The following is a 19,896-nucleotide window of genomic DNA, read 5'->3' on the forward strand; positions in this document are numbered from 1 at the left end:
TTTGAAAAGGATGCAGAATAAAGGCTGTAATAACACCGCTGAAAAGCAGTTTTTGAAGGTGAGAATTCATAGCAACAATGCTGGAATGTCCCGCTCGGGATTGATCGCTCTCTATTTCGCATTGTCACAACAATGCATCTTGTTCAAAGGCATCTGCAGGTTATCAAAAACTTATTCAAACCTTGAAACTAATGCTGATGTATAGTGGGTATGTTTACCATGTTCATCTTAGCTCAGCATGTTAGAATGCTAGAATTTGCATAAAACTTAAAGTACACTTAAGAATGATTCAGCAAATATTCAGTCATAAAACAAAGTACTGGTTTGAATTTTGACCTGATGATGGCGCTGGATAAAAAGACGGGATCACCAAAATGTTACGGCAATCCCTTCGTCTTTGTCAAGAATATTTCACCCTAAACCACAAATATGAACCTTATAGTGGCGCTAGAGTCACAGCCATTAGGATTCATCGTTGCAGGGCCGTGAATGTACAACATTTTTTGTGCCAATCCATCGGGAAGATAAATCACAGAATGAGTGAAAGCTTTGACCGAAGTCATTGCTAAACATCACCTAGAATCTATGATGGTCTGTTCCAAATTTCATGGTGATACATCCAATAAATGTTGAGAAATCTCAACGGACCAACCGACATTTCCATCCATGGAGCCGTGGCATAAGCGTGGCCAAAACGCCAGTAAACCACTCTACACCAGTAGAGAATTGTCAGATCCCTTCTCAGTGGGGAACCTCATATTGATTTTCTCATAACCCACAGATGTTGCCGATGCTATTGATAAAAGGGAATTTGATCGGGATTCACAGACTAACCCGGCGAGATTACCAACTAAACCCAGTAAGACACTGAGAAAAGAGAATCTCTCCACCCTCCAGTCTCTCTGTCTCTCTCCCACTCTCCAACACTGATGGATATCCAGCGCTACGTCTTAACTCAGCCATGCACACTTGCCCTCACATCTCCCCACTGAGAGGTCAGTTCTGTTCGTGCCCGTTGGAAAGCTTTCACAGGAGCGGCGTCCTTAGCCACTCTGAGCTAACAGCAGGTCGTTTTTGACGTTGCCTCTGTTGAAGTGAAGTCTGAAGAGAGAAAAGTGAAACACCTGTACTTGATATCCCCAAGAAAATGCAAATAGCATCCCTTTTACTGAATGAATATTGACTTTGTTTTATGGTTATTTCAAAATGCCAATTCTTTATATGTTGTGAGCCTGTGAATTATCTCTTTATTTGGAGTATTTTGCACGTAGCTTGATCTTGTACATTATTATTTCTTTGATCTCTGTGCTTGTTCAGTGATGAACAGTTTGAATTCCCACATTTCTGGGCTCTGAGAATGAAATCTTGGATGACTGGCATCCCTGCTGCCTCGGGGAACAGATGACCTTAAAGGTTAGAGCATTCTTGACTCTCGGGTTAACGTCCGCTCCATCTCTCCAAAGGCCAAAACACAAGCCAAACAATGCACTATGGGATTTAGGAGAGTGTAACTGTCATTTAGGGCTGTAGATTCCCAGGCATACGGAGAATCACACAGCTTGTTTATGATGCTGGTAAGAGGCTGATTTGCAGTTTTGTTGCCACTTGCCGATTCGTTTTGAAGCCTATCTGAACAGTAATAGCTTGATTAACTTTATTAGATCTTTACCCAGTGGCCTCATTCTCCTTTTCTGTAATGACGGCTGATCAGGTGGGAACTGCAGGGCACCAAATTGCAGAGAAGGATAATGATATATCAGTTGGGGTGGGGAGAAAAACGGTTTTGGAACTAGCGCAGTGTTATTAAAAATGTCAATTGTGGACTTGTACAGCAGGTGGAAAAACATCACAAGACTCCTGAAAAGGCATCCGTATGTATGGGATCACAAACAATTTTGGAGCACACACCTAATACACACAAATTGTGCACAGGAAAACACACACATACACTCCTGCGTGTATGTGTGTGTGTGTGTCTGTTTACTGTATGCGCTGTCTCTCTGTGACTTGCACAGTGTGCATGTCTTTGTTGGAGAAGAGTGTTCATGAGTCACCACTGTCTTCAGCCCGAGGCTCAGCAGCCAGCCGGCTGAAGGAGGGGATGCATGTTTTATTTTAGTCGCTTTAATATGCCGTGAAGACATCATTATCCCGAGACATGTTCTATTCCAGAGCCTCTATTGTTTTAAAACGGCACAGAAGACGTGGGTAACTTAAACTGTTTCATCCTCATCACAGTCATGGAGATCATTAAATGTGCAATTCAATTTGCTTCGTTAGATGTGGCTTTTGTTATTGCCAGCTAAGCAGCGTGTGGCTGTGTGAGCCCTCCTTGGCGAGTGAAGGATGTGATCTTTTCTGTCATGCACATACCAGCGCTGCCCATAAGAGGTGAGCATGCAAGGAACTTTGCTGATTGAGGGCACGGAGGCGCGCTGTGCACGGTGACGGCTGCCTGCATACTAAGGACGCCTCACTAGAGTCTCTTTTGTCAGCATCAACTCCCTTTGAGGAGAGTCATGAATAGCACAGCGTGTTTGAGATCGTTTCTACATTCCTCCCATAGCAGCATTTCATATCTTGAATTTCTTTTTTTTTTACGCCTCTGCAGAACCCAAGAGTTAATTTTTCCCTTCTACATCCATGTCACAATACAAAACACTTTATGGCATTCACGGTTTGGTAGATGATATAAGTGTGATATTTTCCTTCAAATACATCACGGAGAAGTAGAGAAAATCTATGTAATCTAATGATTTTGGCGTCAACATCTCTTTCGCCGTGTCACCACTTTTGGCCTTGACGGGATTTGTGACTGTGAAATATTATGTGCATGAAAGCATATTTGAGCTGAAGCTCCTGGTCAGGCCGAATTTACCGACAAAAAAAAAGAAGCGTCAACCTAAATCTTCTGCTGCACTTCAGGTCATTGACACTTACGGAGTTAGGCCAAGAAGTGTTGTAGATGGATGTGGAGACAGGTAACAAAGTACATTTACTCAAGTACTGTACTTAAATTTTGAGGTACTTTTTACTTTACTTTCTCCACTCTATACTTTTTATTGCACTAGATTCATTTTTAAAGCTTTAGTTACGTCGCAGATTCAGATTATTTATGCAAAATATATTTAACTGATAAAGTATGATGTGTTATTCTATATTGAACTTCACAGCAGTATTAAAACTAGTTAAAAGTTATTTGCCAGCTGTATCATGTGTGGCGGTTTATATCCATGCTGGTTCAGAAAAAGTCATGTCTGGCCTACAATAACAAAACTAAGCTCAACTCAGTAACCTCAGCTTCCTGCAGACAAACACACACACACACACACACACACAGAAGAAGAAGAGGAATACCCGACTCTCCCTCCTTTAAAATGGAGCAGCCACCCAGTGCGTCAGTAACCTGATTACCCCAGCTGTCAGTTTGAATAAGGCCGGGCTTTGGGATCCTCCCGTCCCCTGATCCTCAGTATGGGACATAGCCGGTCCTCCTGGAGAGTCTGGCAACAACCTCAGAACAGGACAGACGCAAAAACCACAGAGGAGGGAAAGCACCAGGGCTACACAAGTCAGCAGGTAAGAGGATGCTAAAATGAGGAGTTTATTTTTTTAATTCTATGGTCAGCTGATGGTAAAGTTTTGAACCATCAGCCATTAGGCTTTATGATGCTACTCTCCTATTTCAGATTGGTCTGAGAATATTCTCTTGATATTCAATTATATTACCACATGACTGTAGAGATACCCAGCCTGATAAGTTATAACAGACAATGTGAATGTGGGAAAGTGAATCAGAAAAAGTCACAGTTGAGAGCATAAAGGAGGGGGACCCTTTGGGGCAGCCGGCCACTAAGGGGAGGGCAACAGGATACAACTAGTGGGTTGGGCCTTGATGATTGTTTCTGTGCACAACAAATCTTTCACTTCCATGCTTTCCTTCCCTCAAAAGAGGAGCACTTTGTGTGAGTTGGAGGCAAGTTCCTCAAGTTATACTTCATTAATCTGTATCTTTCAGTACTTCAGAGATCCTGGATCACTCTTTGGACCCACGAAACAAGTCATATTACTGCAGGAAAGTGAGGAACCTGAGCTGCACTTGGCAGCTCCAAAACAATGGCGGAGTGCACACAGGATGCCAACCCCACCAAGGTGATCCAAAATCCACAAGCTGACATCAAGGACAGGGCAGCGGTCAAAGTCAGACCCGCAGACCTGGGGCTGATTCGAAGCTTGTCCAAGTCGGACTCTGACTTGTTGGCGTCACCACTCGGAGAGGAGGATGGAGGTCTGGCTGGCCGCAGTGGGTCCGTGTCTAACTGCAGCTCTGGGCAGCCGTCCATGGAGCGCATGCCTTCCTTTGCCTCTGAGTGGGATGAGGTAATACTCCAGCTCTGGGGATGGGAAACAAGTGGGAGGGTGTAGATGACAGAGGGAGTGGCACTGTCGGCGTTAAGGCATGGACAGGCTTTCAAGTAGAGTGTGTGTCCTTAAGAGGCAGCGTGTTTGCGAGAGTGAACGTGTGAGGAAAAAAAAAAGAGAGGCCGATGAAAGATGCAGTTGAGGATTAGTGAGGGAAAAAAAGAAAAAGAAATGGGAAGCAGCATATTTCAAGAGAGAGGAAGGAAGGAAGGAAGGAAGGAAGGAAGGGGAGCAGAGGCAGCATTATGAGAGTGATCAAGAGTCCAGCCGAAGCAGTGATATACTGTAGTAACTTTACCCAGGCCGTTGGCGTAGAGTGCCTGTGGGTGAGTGCTTGAATGCATGAATGGCTTGATCACTTGCACCGACCTCCCTGTAGCAGCCCTGGCATCTAAGACTAATTGGGCTTGTGCTGTCATTCCACATCCGCTCAGTACATGTCTCAGGGGCTGACCCACGCTTCCACTGTCTCCTCCTGCACTCCTCTGGCTCCTTTTGCTCCGTCTTACGCCATCTACTTTCAGCCCACTGTGAGCAATTCCCCCTCCCTCCCCAAAAACCTTAACTTGTGATTTTTGAGCATTTCGGAGCATCAATGCAGTACCCTGAAGCACTGCAGAGACCCTGAAGAATATTAATATCTTACCAAAACATCCAGACGCACTTAAATAGTCAAAACCTTTAGGGGACAATAGCTGATGTCTGATAATACAGGATATTATCATAGTGCACAGCTCAAAGGCAAAATTATGTAATCCAAAAAAAAAGACTAGAATATTTCTGACACTTTCTGCTGAGTGTTTAATCCCCATCGCAACGATAAAAAAATGTAAGATGTTATTCAGAATATTAGGTTAAATTCTTAGAATACTGCAATATTTTGTCATAACAGATATGTTTAATAGCAACTTGTCGAAGTAACAGTAAAAAGTCTGTTTAGGAGCAGTTCACCTTCATCTACTTTGACTTTATGCGTTCTTATCTGCCGATTTCATAAAAAGGCTTCTCTTGCCAAGCGCTGTAGTTGCTCTTAAAGCAGACTGAAGGGGCTGCTCTACCGTCAGTTCCCTCAAGAAAATGCAAAATTCTTCCTCACATGCTGCTAGTAATGCTTATTTCTCATAGTGTGTCTTTGCCATGTAACGATCTCGCATCCTCATTTTTGATGTGAACAGTTATGCACAAAGATTATGTTGTTTCCTGCAATAGAAAAACAAGTGATCTAACAGCAATCAAACACAAAGCAGGTGCTGATGATGCATGGATAGATGCACAACACATACACAAAATATGAACTTGATCTTGTCTTCATTTGGACTTGAATTGAAACTGTCCAGACTCAACTTCAGTGGTCTTGAAGACAGCCCTGCTGCAGTTATTGTCACAGAAAAGGGGGTCTAGCTTTTACAGTATGTCGTGAGCATGTCACAGTTGGGTGTCACCTCAGCTCAGAGCATTTAGACATCTTGAACTTTTACTTGGCCTTGTGTATCCCTCTCTTTGTCATCCCTCCCTGTCCAGAGCCTGCTCAATGCTCCGCCCCTCTGCCCTCTGACAAAACTGTTTATTCAGGCCATGTTGGGTGGGGTGTCCTGTTCTCAAGGGCATCCTGTTTTGCAGCTGCTCTTGAGTGTCTGTTTCTCTTCCAGATTTCAAGGGATTTGTTTGGGTTGGGGGATATGCGTGAGTGCGTGTGTGTGTGTGTGTGTGTGTTTGTGGCAAAAATGGACTCTTGTGAGTATATTTCGTCAACCACCATCAAGCGATCAACCAGCGTAAAACATTAAAGAGACACACGAGGCTCAGACGGCGGCTGGGCTTTAGATCAGCTATACAAACACACACATATGTCAGTGCATGCGCACACAGAAAGCAAACCAACTGAATACGAATGCTGGTTTTCAGATGTTGTTATCATAAAAAAGGAAGTTATGAGATAAAGCGTAACCTTTAAACCCCATTGGCATTTTCAGTGGTATATATACATTTTGAATTGTATTATGTCTGGCAGCTTGTGTAACTGCTGACCATTTTTTCCATTTCTTGTCCTATTAGCGAAAGTACTTGGTATTCTATTTAAACTTTTATCTGAACAAAGAGATCAGATCGCATAGCCTATTGGTAAAAAATATATTTTGAAATAAGTTATAATTAGGCTACTTAAAGTGAGTAATTGATTTTAGGAAAGTAGTGAGGCTGTGGTATTTTTTAAGGTGATGTAACAAACAAAAATAAAAACAAAATAATTTTCAATACCATGAGAGTTTCCTTTAAAACACTTTTTTTTCATACATTGATATATAGTTTTCACTAAATTTACATGAAGGAGACAAATAAAACAGACATAAAAATCAATGAATCGTATAATCAAAAATCAAATGGAAGCAATAGATACATAAGAATTAAAAAGAAATTAGCATTACCGTTAGCCGCCATCTTTATCGTCTGAGTCGGCAAAATCCAAATATGGGCAGCAGGGTGGAGCGGAAGAGAGACTGTAACTGAGTAAATCAGCAAATTTTTTAGCCACATTACATCAGTTTAGTTAAGCTGTTAAGCTTGAGAACAGCCATGGGTATGGAACCCAAGGTTGTTTAGCGTCAGTGATGACAAAGATGGCATTTGATAACTCATAAAATGTTACAGGTGATGTCCTCAACTCCCGGGACACAAGTTTAACCGTTGGGTTAACGCCAGACATTTTCAACTGGAAGTGAAGTTTTCAATTTTAATGTTGCATGTCTTTCCTGTTCAGTGAAAGTTTTGTCTCACACAGCCATTATTTAAGTGTCAACTTCATGTAAATTGTTGTAACTTCAGTTAGCTAGCTAGCGTTACCGTTAAACCTGCTTAACATTAAAGCTAAGGCCAACCTTTCACTTGACAAAACCGGTCAAAATGCCTTTTAAAGTAATATTAACGCTATGTGTATAGAAGCGAGAATAACTAGGCAAGACTATTGGAGGTGGAGTATATAACCTGTTAGCTAACTCAGCTTGATTAATGTCCAGGAAAAGGTTGTGAGTTAATCCTCACTTTTGAGGTCTTAAAATTAAAATGTCCATAAATTGTATCATCAATATTCATCGTTCAGCAAAAACAATTCTAAAATGTTCGTTAGAGTTAAAAAAGAAAAAGATTCATGAATAATACAGGACACGCTCATTATTAATAATTATGAGCTTATTAATAATAATAATTCACCCTGCAAACACTGTGCCTTGTCAACTAATACTCAACAGCTACTGAATGAAGAGACATTGTTAGAAGGAAAATTGCCATCTTGCTCTCGTACAATACCTTTACTTCTGCATGGCACTCGTCCCCTTAGCTGTATGATTAATGTTACTCATGTTTGACTAGTTGAACTTTCAAAGGGTACATCAGTGCAACATTGCGTGTCTAGGGCAAGACACACCATACATCTGACTCAAATTGGATAACGAGTGAATGATTTGGCTGAAAGGCAAGACCTTAAAAGTGCACAATAGCTACCTAGCTACATCTTGTAGACATTAATAATGTACTTCCCCTCAAACTGTTACTGCTGCTACTACCTTATATTACAACAGCACATATCTGATAGATTAATCCAGTTTTGTCTTCAATTTTAAAAAAGGGCAGTTTCAATACCGGTCATTTAGCATGTAATGTAATGAATTATCTTGGTAAACTGCCTTGTAGCTGCCATGGAACAATTTAACATCTTTGTGTTGACATTTGGCAAGTTATCCACAGACATTGGAAACGTGCACCACTGACCAACAAAATGTATCCCTGAATGTATGGTATATCCCCACTACTTTCACTGTTTTTATATGTTCATATATTTTAATGTGGACTCCTTTTCTGTTAAAATTAATACCACAAATAACACAAACGTCGTTAGATAATAATCTTGCATTTCAGTGACCGTTACATTACTAATAATAGAAATGGCATACATGATTAAGGTGATTGATGTCTTCACCACTGTCTGTTCAATACTCAAAAGGCAAAGGTTAACACAACCACATGTTACAGATGCTTCAGTGGCTTCATTCGTGTGCGTACTCTAAATTTCCCAGCGGTATTCCTCAGGTCATTACACATGCAAGCTCTTAAAGTGCACACAGTGTGTGTGTGTTTATGTACCTGCTGCAACACTTACTAATGGCTGTAGTCCTACATACCACAAGCAGATTGGGAACCCCTAATACCCCTAATAAAAAACACCCATATTTATTGAAATGTCACCTTTGGTTTATTACAATCTTTTTGAATGTATATGGTTTACACAGCTTTTGTAATATAATAATTTTGATAGTGTGAAAACAGATATAGCATAGCTCTTATAAACCAAAATTAGTTTTCATTAGTTATCTATGAATTTGAATCTTCCACGACGAAAATGAAATAAAACTAACTTACATCTTCATGTTGGTAAATCTAGTTGATGTGGAGGGAATATTTTCGAAGTACATGTAAGTTGGTTTATAATTCATATAGAGAGCCACGGCAGAGTGAACACATCTTAAGATCTAGTTTGACAGATGTGGTACATGAATATGAGAGTAGTGGTGATGGGGTTGGTGGGTGGGAGGGGGTGTGGCAGTCCTTTTTCACCTGCCATATTGCCCGTAAAATTTCTCACCGGGTGTAACACATGAGACACCACATTTCCTCCAACCCGCTGTTAAATGCTGTTTTTTCACACATGCAGTAGACCTGTTTTAAAGCCATTTTGCACCTTAAAAAAACCCAACAGAAGCGTGACAGTTCTAAAATAGCAATGTGACGATTTAAATTTGAAGGGGAAGACATGGTGGCTCCCCAGTTTCATAGCTTTTAAGTAATTGTTGTATGTTATTTCGTGAAATAACAGGTTCAATCGGGCTTTCTTTGTTGTGATCACATGCTTGAAACTGAACTCAGACTAGCTCAGACTGACTTGCTTGACTGCTGGCCGTTTTGACAGCCTGGTTCAATAGCAGCTGCTTGTAAATTACTGTCAGATGTGACTATTTGGCTTTTAAAAAAATCACATTTTGGAGGAAACATATTGCCCAACAGTAACATAGGAGACCAGTCAAGTTAAAGTGCCAATTAAATGTTTTATTAGAAACGAATCAAACATAACTATTTACAAAGGAGCATGAGTTGTGGAGAGTAAATGCATCAGTAGTGAGCGGAATGTTTGGACGAGTGTGGACGGTGTACGTGCAAGTGTTGCAGGCAGCAAATTGTTCAACCATACCAAAACCTGTGCGGTGTCAATTCTAGGAGAGCAAGAGGGAGACAATGAAAACTGGCTGATATTTGTTGCCTTGGTGGAGGCCTGAACAGCTGCCACCAAATTAGGATAACGACCCTCCTGACTGCAGGCTCCTGCAGGAGGAGACAGGTTAGTTGGAGGGCTCATAACAACATCCAATTTCAATCTTTTGCAGCATTTCTATGACTTTTATTGCCCCCAAAAAACCAAGAGCTATAGCTGGCTTTTATATACTTAATTAAGCAGTTTTTTGTTGCAGAAACATACATGTGTGATGTCTCAAAGAAAAGCATATAAGGCAGCAGTACTTCCCCCAAAACATTTTTGAAATTAAAAATAGTATAGTTTAGTATAGTGTATGTTTATATTTATATGTAAAATATGTATAGACATACATGCAATAACGTTGTCAACTTCTCAACTTTACAATTTTGCTTTCATTATAGATGAAACAAGTAGTCGATCAATCAATCCTCAGATCGACAGAAAAATCATTTTTAACTATTTTGAAATTGTTAAATCATTTCAATCAGTTTTCAAACAAAAATGACAAATATTTAAGACTCCAAGTTTGCGCTTTGTGCAGATTTGCTGCTTTTCTTTCTCTCATGTAATAATTGAATATCTTTAGGTTTTGGACCGTTGGTCCGACATTTAAAGACTTCACCTTGGGCTTCCCGAAATTGTGATGGCACTTCATTGGTCAAACAATTAATCCAAAATGTAATCAGCAGCAGCAGCTGTTAGTTGCAGCCATCAGCCATACATCTCACCCGTCAGTCGTGTATATACAGTTGATAAGTCTTATTTTGTATAGGTGGAAAAATACACACTATGGAATTTAATTGATGATAATCTGACGTTACCTTACATTAAGTCCCAATCCCAGCACTACTTGACAGGCTGAATGCAGGATGGAAAAATACTCTATCATTCAGATGGAGTAGCACTGTCAGAATCTTACGTTTATTTTCTTGTAGTGGTTAATAAAGTAACTGGTCCACCGGTCCCTGACTGAAACCAATAGAAAAGCATTAATTAAATGCTATCTTCCCTAAAAGACCTAAACCTATGACTAAAATATTTGACGCTTAGGATGATAACTTTAACTATCAAATTCATGTCGCCATGCCTCGCCACATTTATAGCATACCGTAAATGCCATCATGGCTTTACTGTGATCATTCTTAGTAGCTTTATTTATGCTGTGTGGTTTCAAAGCTGTCCAATACATAAAAAGAAAACAATCATCAAATCATGAGCACTGCTGGATAGAATTATGTGATCTGGGTCTGGTATAGTGGCCCATCTGTCTCTATTGACAATGATACTGAGTGGTAATCCTGTTTGCAGGCCAGCGCCAGTGAGGCAGGCAGCCTTTTTGGTGAGTTTATTATATCAGCCATCATTTCCATTATCTGCTCTGCTTCGGGCTCACTGCCATCATTTATGTGCGGGAGACATTGGCTCAGTGGACAATATTGTACTTGTTATCGCTAAAGCACATTGTTCAAGATTATTTCACATAATCCCAATCTTATTTGGTAGCATGTAGTTTACTAGACAAGAAAGATGCGAAGACAGGCAATTGCATGCGAAAAAAGATCACTTGCTGAATTAGGAACACATGACTTTAGAGTATTGCTGCAGTACTGCCCCACAATGCAATGCACACATGAAATCGAGAAGCAGCTCAAAGCTTGAAAAATTGGGGAAGGTGAGCCAGCTTCAGGAACATCCTGTAGAACAAAGAAGGAAGTGAACAGTTTGCTTTCTCCTTTTTCAAGTTTAATTAGCAGCAGTTTTCACAGCAGTCGCACTGTGATGATTGACAGCTTATGCCTCACAGTTGGTACAAAATAATTTCTTGTATTCTGGTTGCATGAAGTGTAATATGAAGATTAGTGCACTGAATCAGAGTTTAATGTAGAAGTGGGACACAGGTATGGTTTCTAAATTGGCTCATTGTATTTGCTGATTTAATCATAAAAGAGGTGGCATCGAGGCTAAATGTACTGTAAGGCACTTTTGTTAATAGTGATGGCTGGAATTTGTTGTCTTATATTTATAGCATATAATTATTGTACAGTTTGATTTTGTTTGTTTTCCTTTTTGATATTTCTTTCTGTTATCTGAGCACTTTTGTGGCACAGGGCCATTTCAGTGCAGTTATGACCCTTTTGCCCAAAATGACTGGTTCGCGAAATCTGATAATTGGTGGGGCTGTAGGTAGAGCAGACTGCCCATTGATCACAGCGTTGGTAGTTACATGTCGGAGTGACCTTATGGGCAAGACACTAAACCCCGACTGCCAGGCCAGTGTGTTAGTGTGAATGGATGAACGTGAATGAGCGGCAAAAGCCTTGTAAAGTGCTTTGAATAAAAGCGCTGTATGAAAACTATTTAGTTTAGATAATTGGGAACATTTCCAATTTATTTTGGTTACATTAGAATATTCAATTCTGTGGTTTATATAAGTATTTCAGGACTCCAACTTTTCTCTCATGGAACACTGCCATATATGTATATATGCTGCATATTTTGCAGGGGCAGTGTAGCACGTAATGAATGTAGGTATAATAAGGCCTGTAGGGAACTCACTGAGGCTGACTGACTCAGGATACAACTGGCCAATGTGGAGCTCTCTTCATACGTTGAAGCAATCTGTTGTACTTTGATGGTTTCGATGTTTAGAGATGCATATATCAATACCAATTGTTACCGATATTGGATATTTGTCCGATACTGACTCAAATAGCTGGATCGGGTATCGGTGTCAATGGGCAGATCTGGTATCGGATACCATTATTTCAATAAATAACTATTTTGTTTTGCAAAGTTAGGAAAGCAATATTGATGTTAAGCCTGATGATGCCTTCACATAATAGAATGGTCCCAGTCTCTTCCACACAGTGACACATGAAGGTTATTAATTAGAAACTGGTGTAAACACATGAACCATTTTGTGTCAGGTCTGTCTTGTGTTTTCTGGCTTGATCTGACTCATATTAAATCAAGTCCTCAGAAGAGTTGGTCTCAGATCCTGGAAACAGAGAGCATAACGGTGCTTCACTCTTATCTAAGAAGTGGGGAGTGCACTCCAAGAAAGATCTATCTTATCTTTGCTCAGTTATATAGATTTAAGATCTTGTAATTCTACAAATTAGTCAATTAAATTAGTCTGTTTTGAGTTTGAGAAGAACAAGTCATACTATATAGAAGATAGTCAGGATAAGGCAAATGCTAGGGACATGAATTGTAATAAAAAAAAGATCAGTGATTTCCCCTTACTGTCTTATCTTTTCACTTATACTTGAGCTTGAAAAGGTGATAAAAATGGATAACTTTTGAAGCGTGTGCATGAACTGAAGTGCAGATCAATGTTCCATGTACACGCACTCGCTCATTTTGGAGGATGCAGCTTGTGGTGCTGTTGACCTGCATACAGAGAGGTGTTGTTGTTGTTGTTGTTGTTCAGCTTATCCTCGTTGACATAAATGGGGTGGACAATATAATAGAAACACCTGTCAGTGTCAGCTGGCACCTCTCGGTGTAATATTTCTTATGGTTTTAAAAATGAATTTACAACCTGATTCTCACCTGCCATCTGTACTAGCTGTTTAAAGCTGACATGGATTGAGTAGTTAAAGACACTGATGGAGCAGTTGTCGGATTCCAACCTGCCGGCTGGCCTCTTCATGTGGCTTTTGCATGTGGTCTGAATGTTTGAATGGTCGTCTGTCCCTGTGATTAACCGGCTCCGCCTCTCACCCAATGTCAGCTGGGATTGGCTCCAGTCCCCCCCCCCCCAACACACAAGGTTAAGTGGGTTTAGCTAATGGATGGATGGAAATGGAAATACTAATGGACCAATTGACCAAAGTTCATACAGCAAGTCTGTTTCATGAACTGATATTTAACAATACATTTCTCTTTTGAATAACATAAATATATTCAACACGTTCCTCGTCCATCCGGCTGGCTATTCGGTGGATGACGCTGAGGGTGCGTTATGAAATATTTCCGCACTTAAACTATGATGATGCAGGCGTCCCTAGAGGCAGCATTTTGGTGACTGGTTTTAATAACGATGCACTTAAGCTCAGACGTAATGTAGTCCTGGTGTGTGTGTGTGTGTGTGTGTGTGTGTGTGTGTGTGTGTGTGTGTGTGTGTGATATAGAATGTAACTGGGTTAATTCAAAGAGTAATGTGAGGTCTGCATTGCTGGAGGCATATGCCATGCGTCCCACGTGCCTGACTTCCAAATGAATCAAGGCTTTTCCACAGTGTTGATGCCACTAGCGAAGTGCATAGGGCTTTTTCAAACACTAAATATTACATCAAATAAGCCTGGCTGTGTCTCTGGTGTCACTAGTGAAAGCAGAATCAGCTTTTCAGGCTCACAAAAATCTTCATTGCCGATTGTGAATAGACTAGTCCAGTGATTCTAAATTTAGATCTGCAGTAGCATGCACATGACATTTTAGGTGACTCCAGCATGCTAATTGCCTCGTTTAAAATTGTCAAAATAACTTCTTGCAGATATCCTGTTTTCTACAACAGTCAAATGATAATAATATGTAAAGTGTGTTCTCTATAGAATGGAGTGAATGGCACACTTGTGCATGATCGTCCTGTTGTCCTTGAAGCATGAAGTGTCAGCAAGTAGTGTGGTTTCTGTGGACAAACTGCGACAAGTGATTATTATTCAAATATGCAGTACATTTGATAAATCCCAGAGTGTTTGTTTTAGTTGGGATATCATGACTTGTGAATACCACTTTGTATGTTTATATGGAAGGAATATGACACTGGGTACTTCAAAGTGTGTGTTCCACTTGAGCTTAATGAAATCAGTGAAATGCAATCCTTGTATTTCAATGTTTAATAAGAGGGAACAGTGACAGGACATTAGGATAACAACTCATCTCACACCTGTTCTAAGTAGTCCCACCTCATTCAGCTCTCGCTCTGTTGCTTGTTCACTTTGGTGTTTGAGAATTAGATGAGAAGATTGCTACCACTCGCTTATCTGCTCATTCAATTTGAGGCAGCTGGCAGGATTAGCATAGGAAGAGTGGCTATGTCAAACATTAATGGAATTTGCAACTCCTGGCTACATTGTTTAAATCACATTACAACAAAAACAAAGAGTGAAAATGACAATTTGTGGTTTTTACATGGGGGTTGTGTGCAGGGCAATTTGTTGGCTCAACAGTGTGACTTCCTGTCATCACCATGAGTTTGACAGGCAACCCGCCCAACCCTCAATAAAAGCACAAATAGTTTGTTTTTTGTCTGCATTAATCAGATGAGATACATATGTAAAGTGTTAATTAGCGAGCTTTATAGATGCAGGTAGTTAGATTTTCTCTGGATGAAGAAAAAACTAAAGCTCATTTGTTGTCCTACTTATATTTCCTGACCAGTTTTTATAACCCACTGCATCTAGTTCCGAAAGCACTTTGCTGGAACTTGAGTTACTTGTTCAGTTATCCAGCAAATAAACAACAGCAAACAACCTGGAAATGTATTTTGGCTCTCCTGGAAAGCCTGAGACTACTTAAATAAACATTTTTGTCTCTAAGCCCCTAAACAACTCTTCTCTGAGTTGCTCTGTAATCTCCTGCATGCAGCATTGTGCTCACTTAACCTTGCAGTAAGCTGTTGCCTTGCTTCTGTGAAGCTTAAATAATACAGGTCTGAGAGGGCAATCAAATACTCAAAAAGAAACAGCCAGCAACAGATCTGAATCTCCGGAGGGTTAGTTTGTGCGCTGTACGGACTCGGCTAAACACGGCCTAACAGGCCTCAATAGTTTGGAGTTTCAAAAGCTTCCCGATTGTAATTCACCTCCTCACCTCGCTGTGCTTCTGCTGAGTTGTGGGTTGGTCATTGACGTTGGACTGTTGCTTGTAATTCATCATTGCAAAACTGCCCGCCTCCACTCCAGTACTCCCAGCAGCAGCAGTTTGTCCTCATGCCTCACCCAGTGCCAGTCCTTCAGTGTTCCTGCTTTCTAATTGGTTTGGCTGATGGACGATTCGTAATTGACATTTCCCCGATGTTTCATGCTTGTTCTCTTCAACAGATTGAGAAGATCATGAACTTGATTGGAGCAGGCATTGAAACATCCAAAAAGAAACAGCCCGCCCCGAGCTCAGGTAACGCCTCACCACCTTTTATCTTTTCACGGGGATAGACCTTTTTTCATTCATGCTGACTTGAGTTATATTTTTCTTCCAGAGATATGACTATGTGGTGTGTAATTTCTTGGTTGGTTAACGCAAAGTGCCGACTGGGTCTGGGGATTAAGTGAGTCGTATTCATTAATCATTTATAAAGCTCTTAATTGCTCTTGTTGCTGCATTTATGATAGCTCTGTAGAGTTTATTGGGCGGGAATTATGTCAGCAGCAACCAAACTTCTCACACCCTTTAACTGATTTGTGAACAGCTTTCTACGAGCTGCTATTCAGTATTCAAACACAGCTTCAGAGAGGAAGGAGGGGAGGTTTTTATTTGTCCTTATAAGTCACAGAGATTCAAGGAGACACTTGTTTGGCACATTGTTGTTATTTGTTAGACACAAGGTTTCCACTTTGAGGGAAATCTGATTCAAAATTCCCATATTTTTTCTTTTCTGGAGTTACTGTATATCTCAATAGGGCTTGAATTGACAGTATGCTTCATCAAGTGTCCTTCGGGCGGTTCAGCGGGAGAAGCCAGCTGGCATCAGCTCAGTTTGTTTAGATAACCCTCCTGAGTTGATACAGTGTAAACCTACCTCTATCAGAGTCTCTGCCATAAGGTGCTTTCATCATACAGTATTGTGTAACAGCTCCTCTGGGTATGCACAGGACTGCCTTTTAGAAGTCAGGTTTATTAAGCTAATTTCCATTCGTTATGCGCCTTATGTTTCACGGATTAACAATCTGCTGACCACTGCAAGGTGAAAGACGGAAACGGTAAAATATGTGGTGGTGATAAAAGGATTCAAAGCAAGGAGGCAGAAAAGTAGAGAAGAAATGACATTTGTATTAGGAGAATTAAGGATTTTACTGCCGCGCCACCATTTAACCCTACTCGTGTCAGTGTGTGGTAATTATATTACATCTTACATCACTTCTTCCTGTCAGCCCATTACAAAGCAAGCCATTAAAATGGCAACACTCTACAATTATTCATAAAAGGAAAGTAATAGTTTGACCTGCTCAACCAATTAAACTAAATGCTGAGTCTACAAAATGCCAAGTACTTCTACTCCTTTAATCAACTCTCTTATTTTTAATGTGTTTGAATGAATTTAAAATTAGAGGGGCGCTCGCATTTTCACAAAAGTGAAATACAATTTGTGTATCCATCCCGTGATTCGGATCCGCTCCAACCTTTAATGGGTTATTCTTTTGCCCATGCTTCACTCTTCAACCAATTTTCATAAAAATGGGGCCAGTAATTTCTCCGTAATCCTGCTGACAGACAGACAAACAAACCGAACCGAAAACATTACCTCTTTGGCAGAGTTAATAACTATCAAGCACCTTTCAGAAACAAAATGCAGCTCAGTGTGCCTTACATGATAAAAAAAAAGAAAAAGGAAAGTGTAGATAATTTAAACAAGTTAGATTACTGAAATACATGTGCAACGAGAAGGGAGGCAAATGAATAAACAGCTAATCATAATCAAATAAACATTAAAATAACTGTAACTCTAAAAGAATAATTGCAGTAAGAATAACCAAGAGGAGATGCATATTAGCAAAGCAATCCTAAAGCAAAGCTGGTTTCTATTGCAGTGTTCATTTATGATTTTACTTCCAGCACACCCGAGCATTGTTAGATTAATTGCTATCCTAACAATTAAGGCCTGAGGTTATTGTACATTACATAAGAGGAAATATGTTGTTTGTTTTTTTGTTCTTCTACACATATAGGTGTGTGCTATTTATAGGCCTTGTTTGAAGAACAGCATGCAGAAAGTGTCCCAGATTCAGCTGAGTCATGCAGTTGCAGATGCAGTTTTAATCAGAGATCGTGCACAAGTATAGTTCTGGAGGTTGCGAAGATCCTTTTGTTGCTGTTTTTGTGCGTGTCGCTTAGCAAAAAGGGCAAATCTCTTTTCTTCACAATGTAACGAAAGAGAACAAACAGGTACCCTTCAGCGTCATCGCCAGGAGAGGGAGGGAGAGGAGGGGGAAGGAGGAGATAAGGGAGATTACACAAAGATGGAAACCTAAATTGTCCCTCTACATTCCACCTTTATCTTTTTATTGTGACAGAACTGTGGAAAACCTCATCCCTGTTTCATTGTATTCTCTTTCCATACACCTTTTCCTAGTGTGCTCTCCCTCTCGTATCAAGAGCCAAGGACGGCCAATTCATCTTCCAGAAGCATGAATTCGGAACGTCTGATTTTTGTGGCTGTGTTTTTGTAAACCGGCCCTGCGATTTTTGTGCCATTCTGCACACACCAGGATGAGGTTGTTTGTGTTGTGTGTCCATCACGGGTGCCTCGATTCTGTGCTAACAGAGCACTGAGTAAATGAGCTTAAAAAGAGAGAGGGAGCGGAGAGAGAGAGAGCTCGGCTAACAGCGCACAGGAGGCATCGGCTCGGTTTGTGTACAGGCACGCTCAGACATTCAAAGGAAGAGTCCGCCTTCAGTTTCCCTGAATTAATTCAGCTTTGCGGCTCATTTTCTCCACTGCTTGGGTGTGTTGACAAGGAGCTAGTGCTTTTCTCCTGCTCTGATAAAGAGTCACAGCTTTATCTAGGCACAACCTCTACCTCTACCTCTGTAAATAAGGCTTTCTGTGTGCTCCTTGGAGCCACGTCTAGAAGTAGCAGGGCTCAAACGGTACACAAACCCACTTGGATATAGATTTGACAGCTTGGTCTGTTTAACAGAGGATAAGACAGCGGAGGAGCATTGGATACTCTGTCAGTCAGTAATTAGGTCCGACTACCGTGGGAGGTGTTGCTGTCCCAAATTAATGGAAGTAATTGGATGGGGTGGCAGGTATTTTTAACAGTCTTTGTCTGGATATTCGTGGTGTAAGAGTTGACTTTGGCATGAGGCTCGGGAGGAAAGAGTAAAGAAGGAGGAGTTGTGGGATCTGGTAGTGAATCATAATTAGTCCGCTTCAATCCTTCTTATTACCATCTTATCTCGCTCTCATGTTTCATCACCTCCTCCTACTCGTCTTTCTCTGTGTCTTATCTGTCTCCTGCTCATTCTCTCCCTCTCCCTGTCTCGCTCGTTCCCTCCTTCCATCATCTTTCTCCTCACTCAGGGCAAATCTGACAGCAGCTCCTCTCTGATAACAAATGATGAGCGCTGGTCCTCGTGTATGACTGACGGGTCACGGAGACCTGACGTGGCCTTTTACCTGATCGTTAACGCCAGAGCAACAGGGGTACAGGCGGTCAATTACGGAGGAGGCTCAATCAATAGCCCTTCACTTTGCTTCCCTCAGTTGGCACCGCTTCTCCTTGCCCTGACTGCCTTACTGACTGGCTGACTACCCATCTGGGAATGTGTGAGGTGATTGCTCGCAGCTTGAAAGCCTGCGGAATTACGCTCTGCCTTCAGCTGTAACACCCGTGATGGACACAGTGAGCAGCCCTGCATAGGTGGGTGCTTAAAGTCTACAACTTCCTGTGTAAAACCTTACCCCAAATCTATCTTAGATATATATTATCTCACTTGTTTATCCAGGCTTGTCCCCATAAGAAGCCTCTGTTATGCTCTAAAAAATGTGCAATATGAAGTGAGCATCTGGAAGTACATAATGGAATGTGCCTCCTGGTGTATGACTGGGTGAGATGAAGAAGAGACAGGACTTGAAAGTGTGTCTCTTCTCGTCTTCTGTTCTCCTGTACAAGTGCATACGAGACTTCTGCTGACTTAAATCAATGCCCCCCCCCCCCCTTGTCCTATCATCAAAGTAAGATGTAAATGAATTAAGCTGTCTGCTATTAAGAAGGGGCTTGATGAGGCTCTTTGTTTCATTATCCCATGTTAGCCTTAAGAACTTGGCCGGATCGGGTCTTCGTCATCCCTTTACATTCTAGTCATTCTTGGCAGAGACGGACTGTGATTTTTGAGGCTTTCTGTGCTTGCTCTTTGCCTCTGATGGTGGTATCATTTCTGCACTGGCAAGATCAGGGTGCCTCCGCAATTATCATCAGTGCAGTGGGGGGGGGGGGGGGGGGGGGGGG

The 19,896-nt window shown here is 41.1% G+C and overlaps 1 protein-coding gene across 9 annotated transcripts in view; it reads left to right on the forward strand.

Annotated features, from left to right (window-relative positions):
- The first annotated feature begins 3,520 nt into the window (after positions 1 to 3,520).
- Positions 3,521 to 19,896, forward strand: part of anks1ab (ankyrin repeat and sterile alpha motif domain containing 1Ab) — a 40,991-nt gene continuing 24,615 nt past the window's right edge. For 8 of the 9 annotated variants that reach the window (XR_004213629.1, XM_031871682.1, XM_031871685.1 and 5 more), the window contains exons 1-2: positions 3,946 to 4,380; positions 15,769 to 15,841. Coding sequence is in view for 8 of the 9 variants with exons in the window: in XM_031871682.1 (XP_031727542.1) it covers positions 4,117 to 4,380; positions 15,769 to 15,841 (337 nt within the window). In the remaining variant the exon portion in view is untranslated. Of the gene's footprint in view, positions 3,580 to 3,945; positions 4,381 to 15,768; positions 15,842 to 19,896 lie in introns of those variants that run through there. The other variant, XM_031871681.1, reaches the window with a different exon arrangement.

The sequence above is a fragment of the Anarrhichthys ocellatus genome, unplaced genomic scaffold (genome assembly GCF_004355925.1).
Source record: "Anarrhichthys ocellatus isolate YVR2014 unplaced genomic scaffold, GSC_Weel_1.0 scaffold60, whole genome shotgun sequence".
NCBI lineage: Eukaryota > Metazoa > Chordata > Actinopteri > Perciformes > Anarhichadidae > Anarrhichthys > Anarrhichthys ocellatus.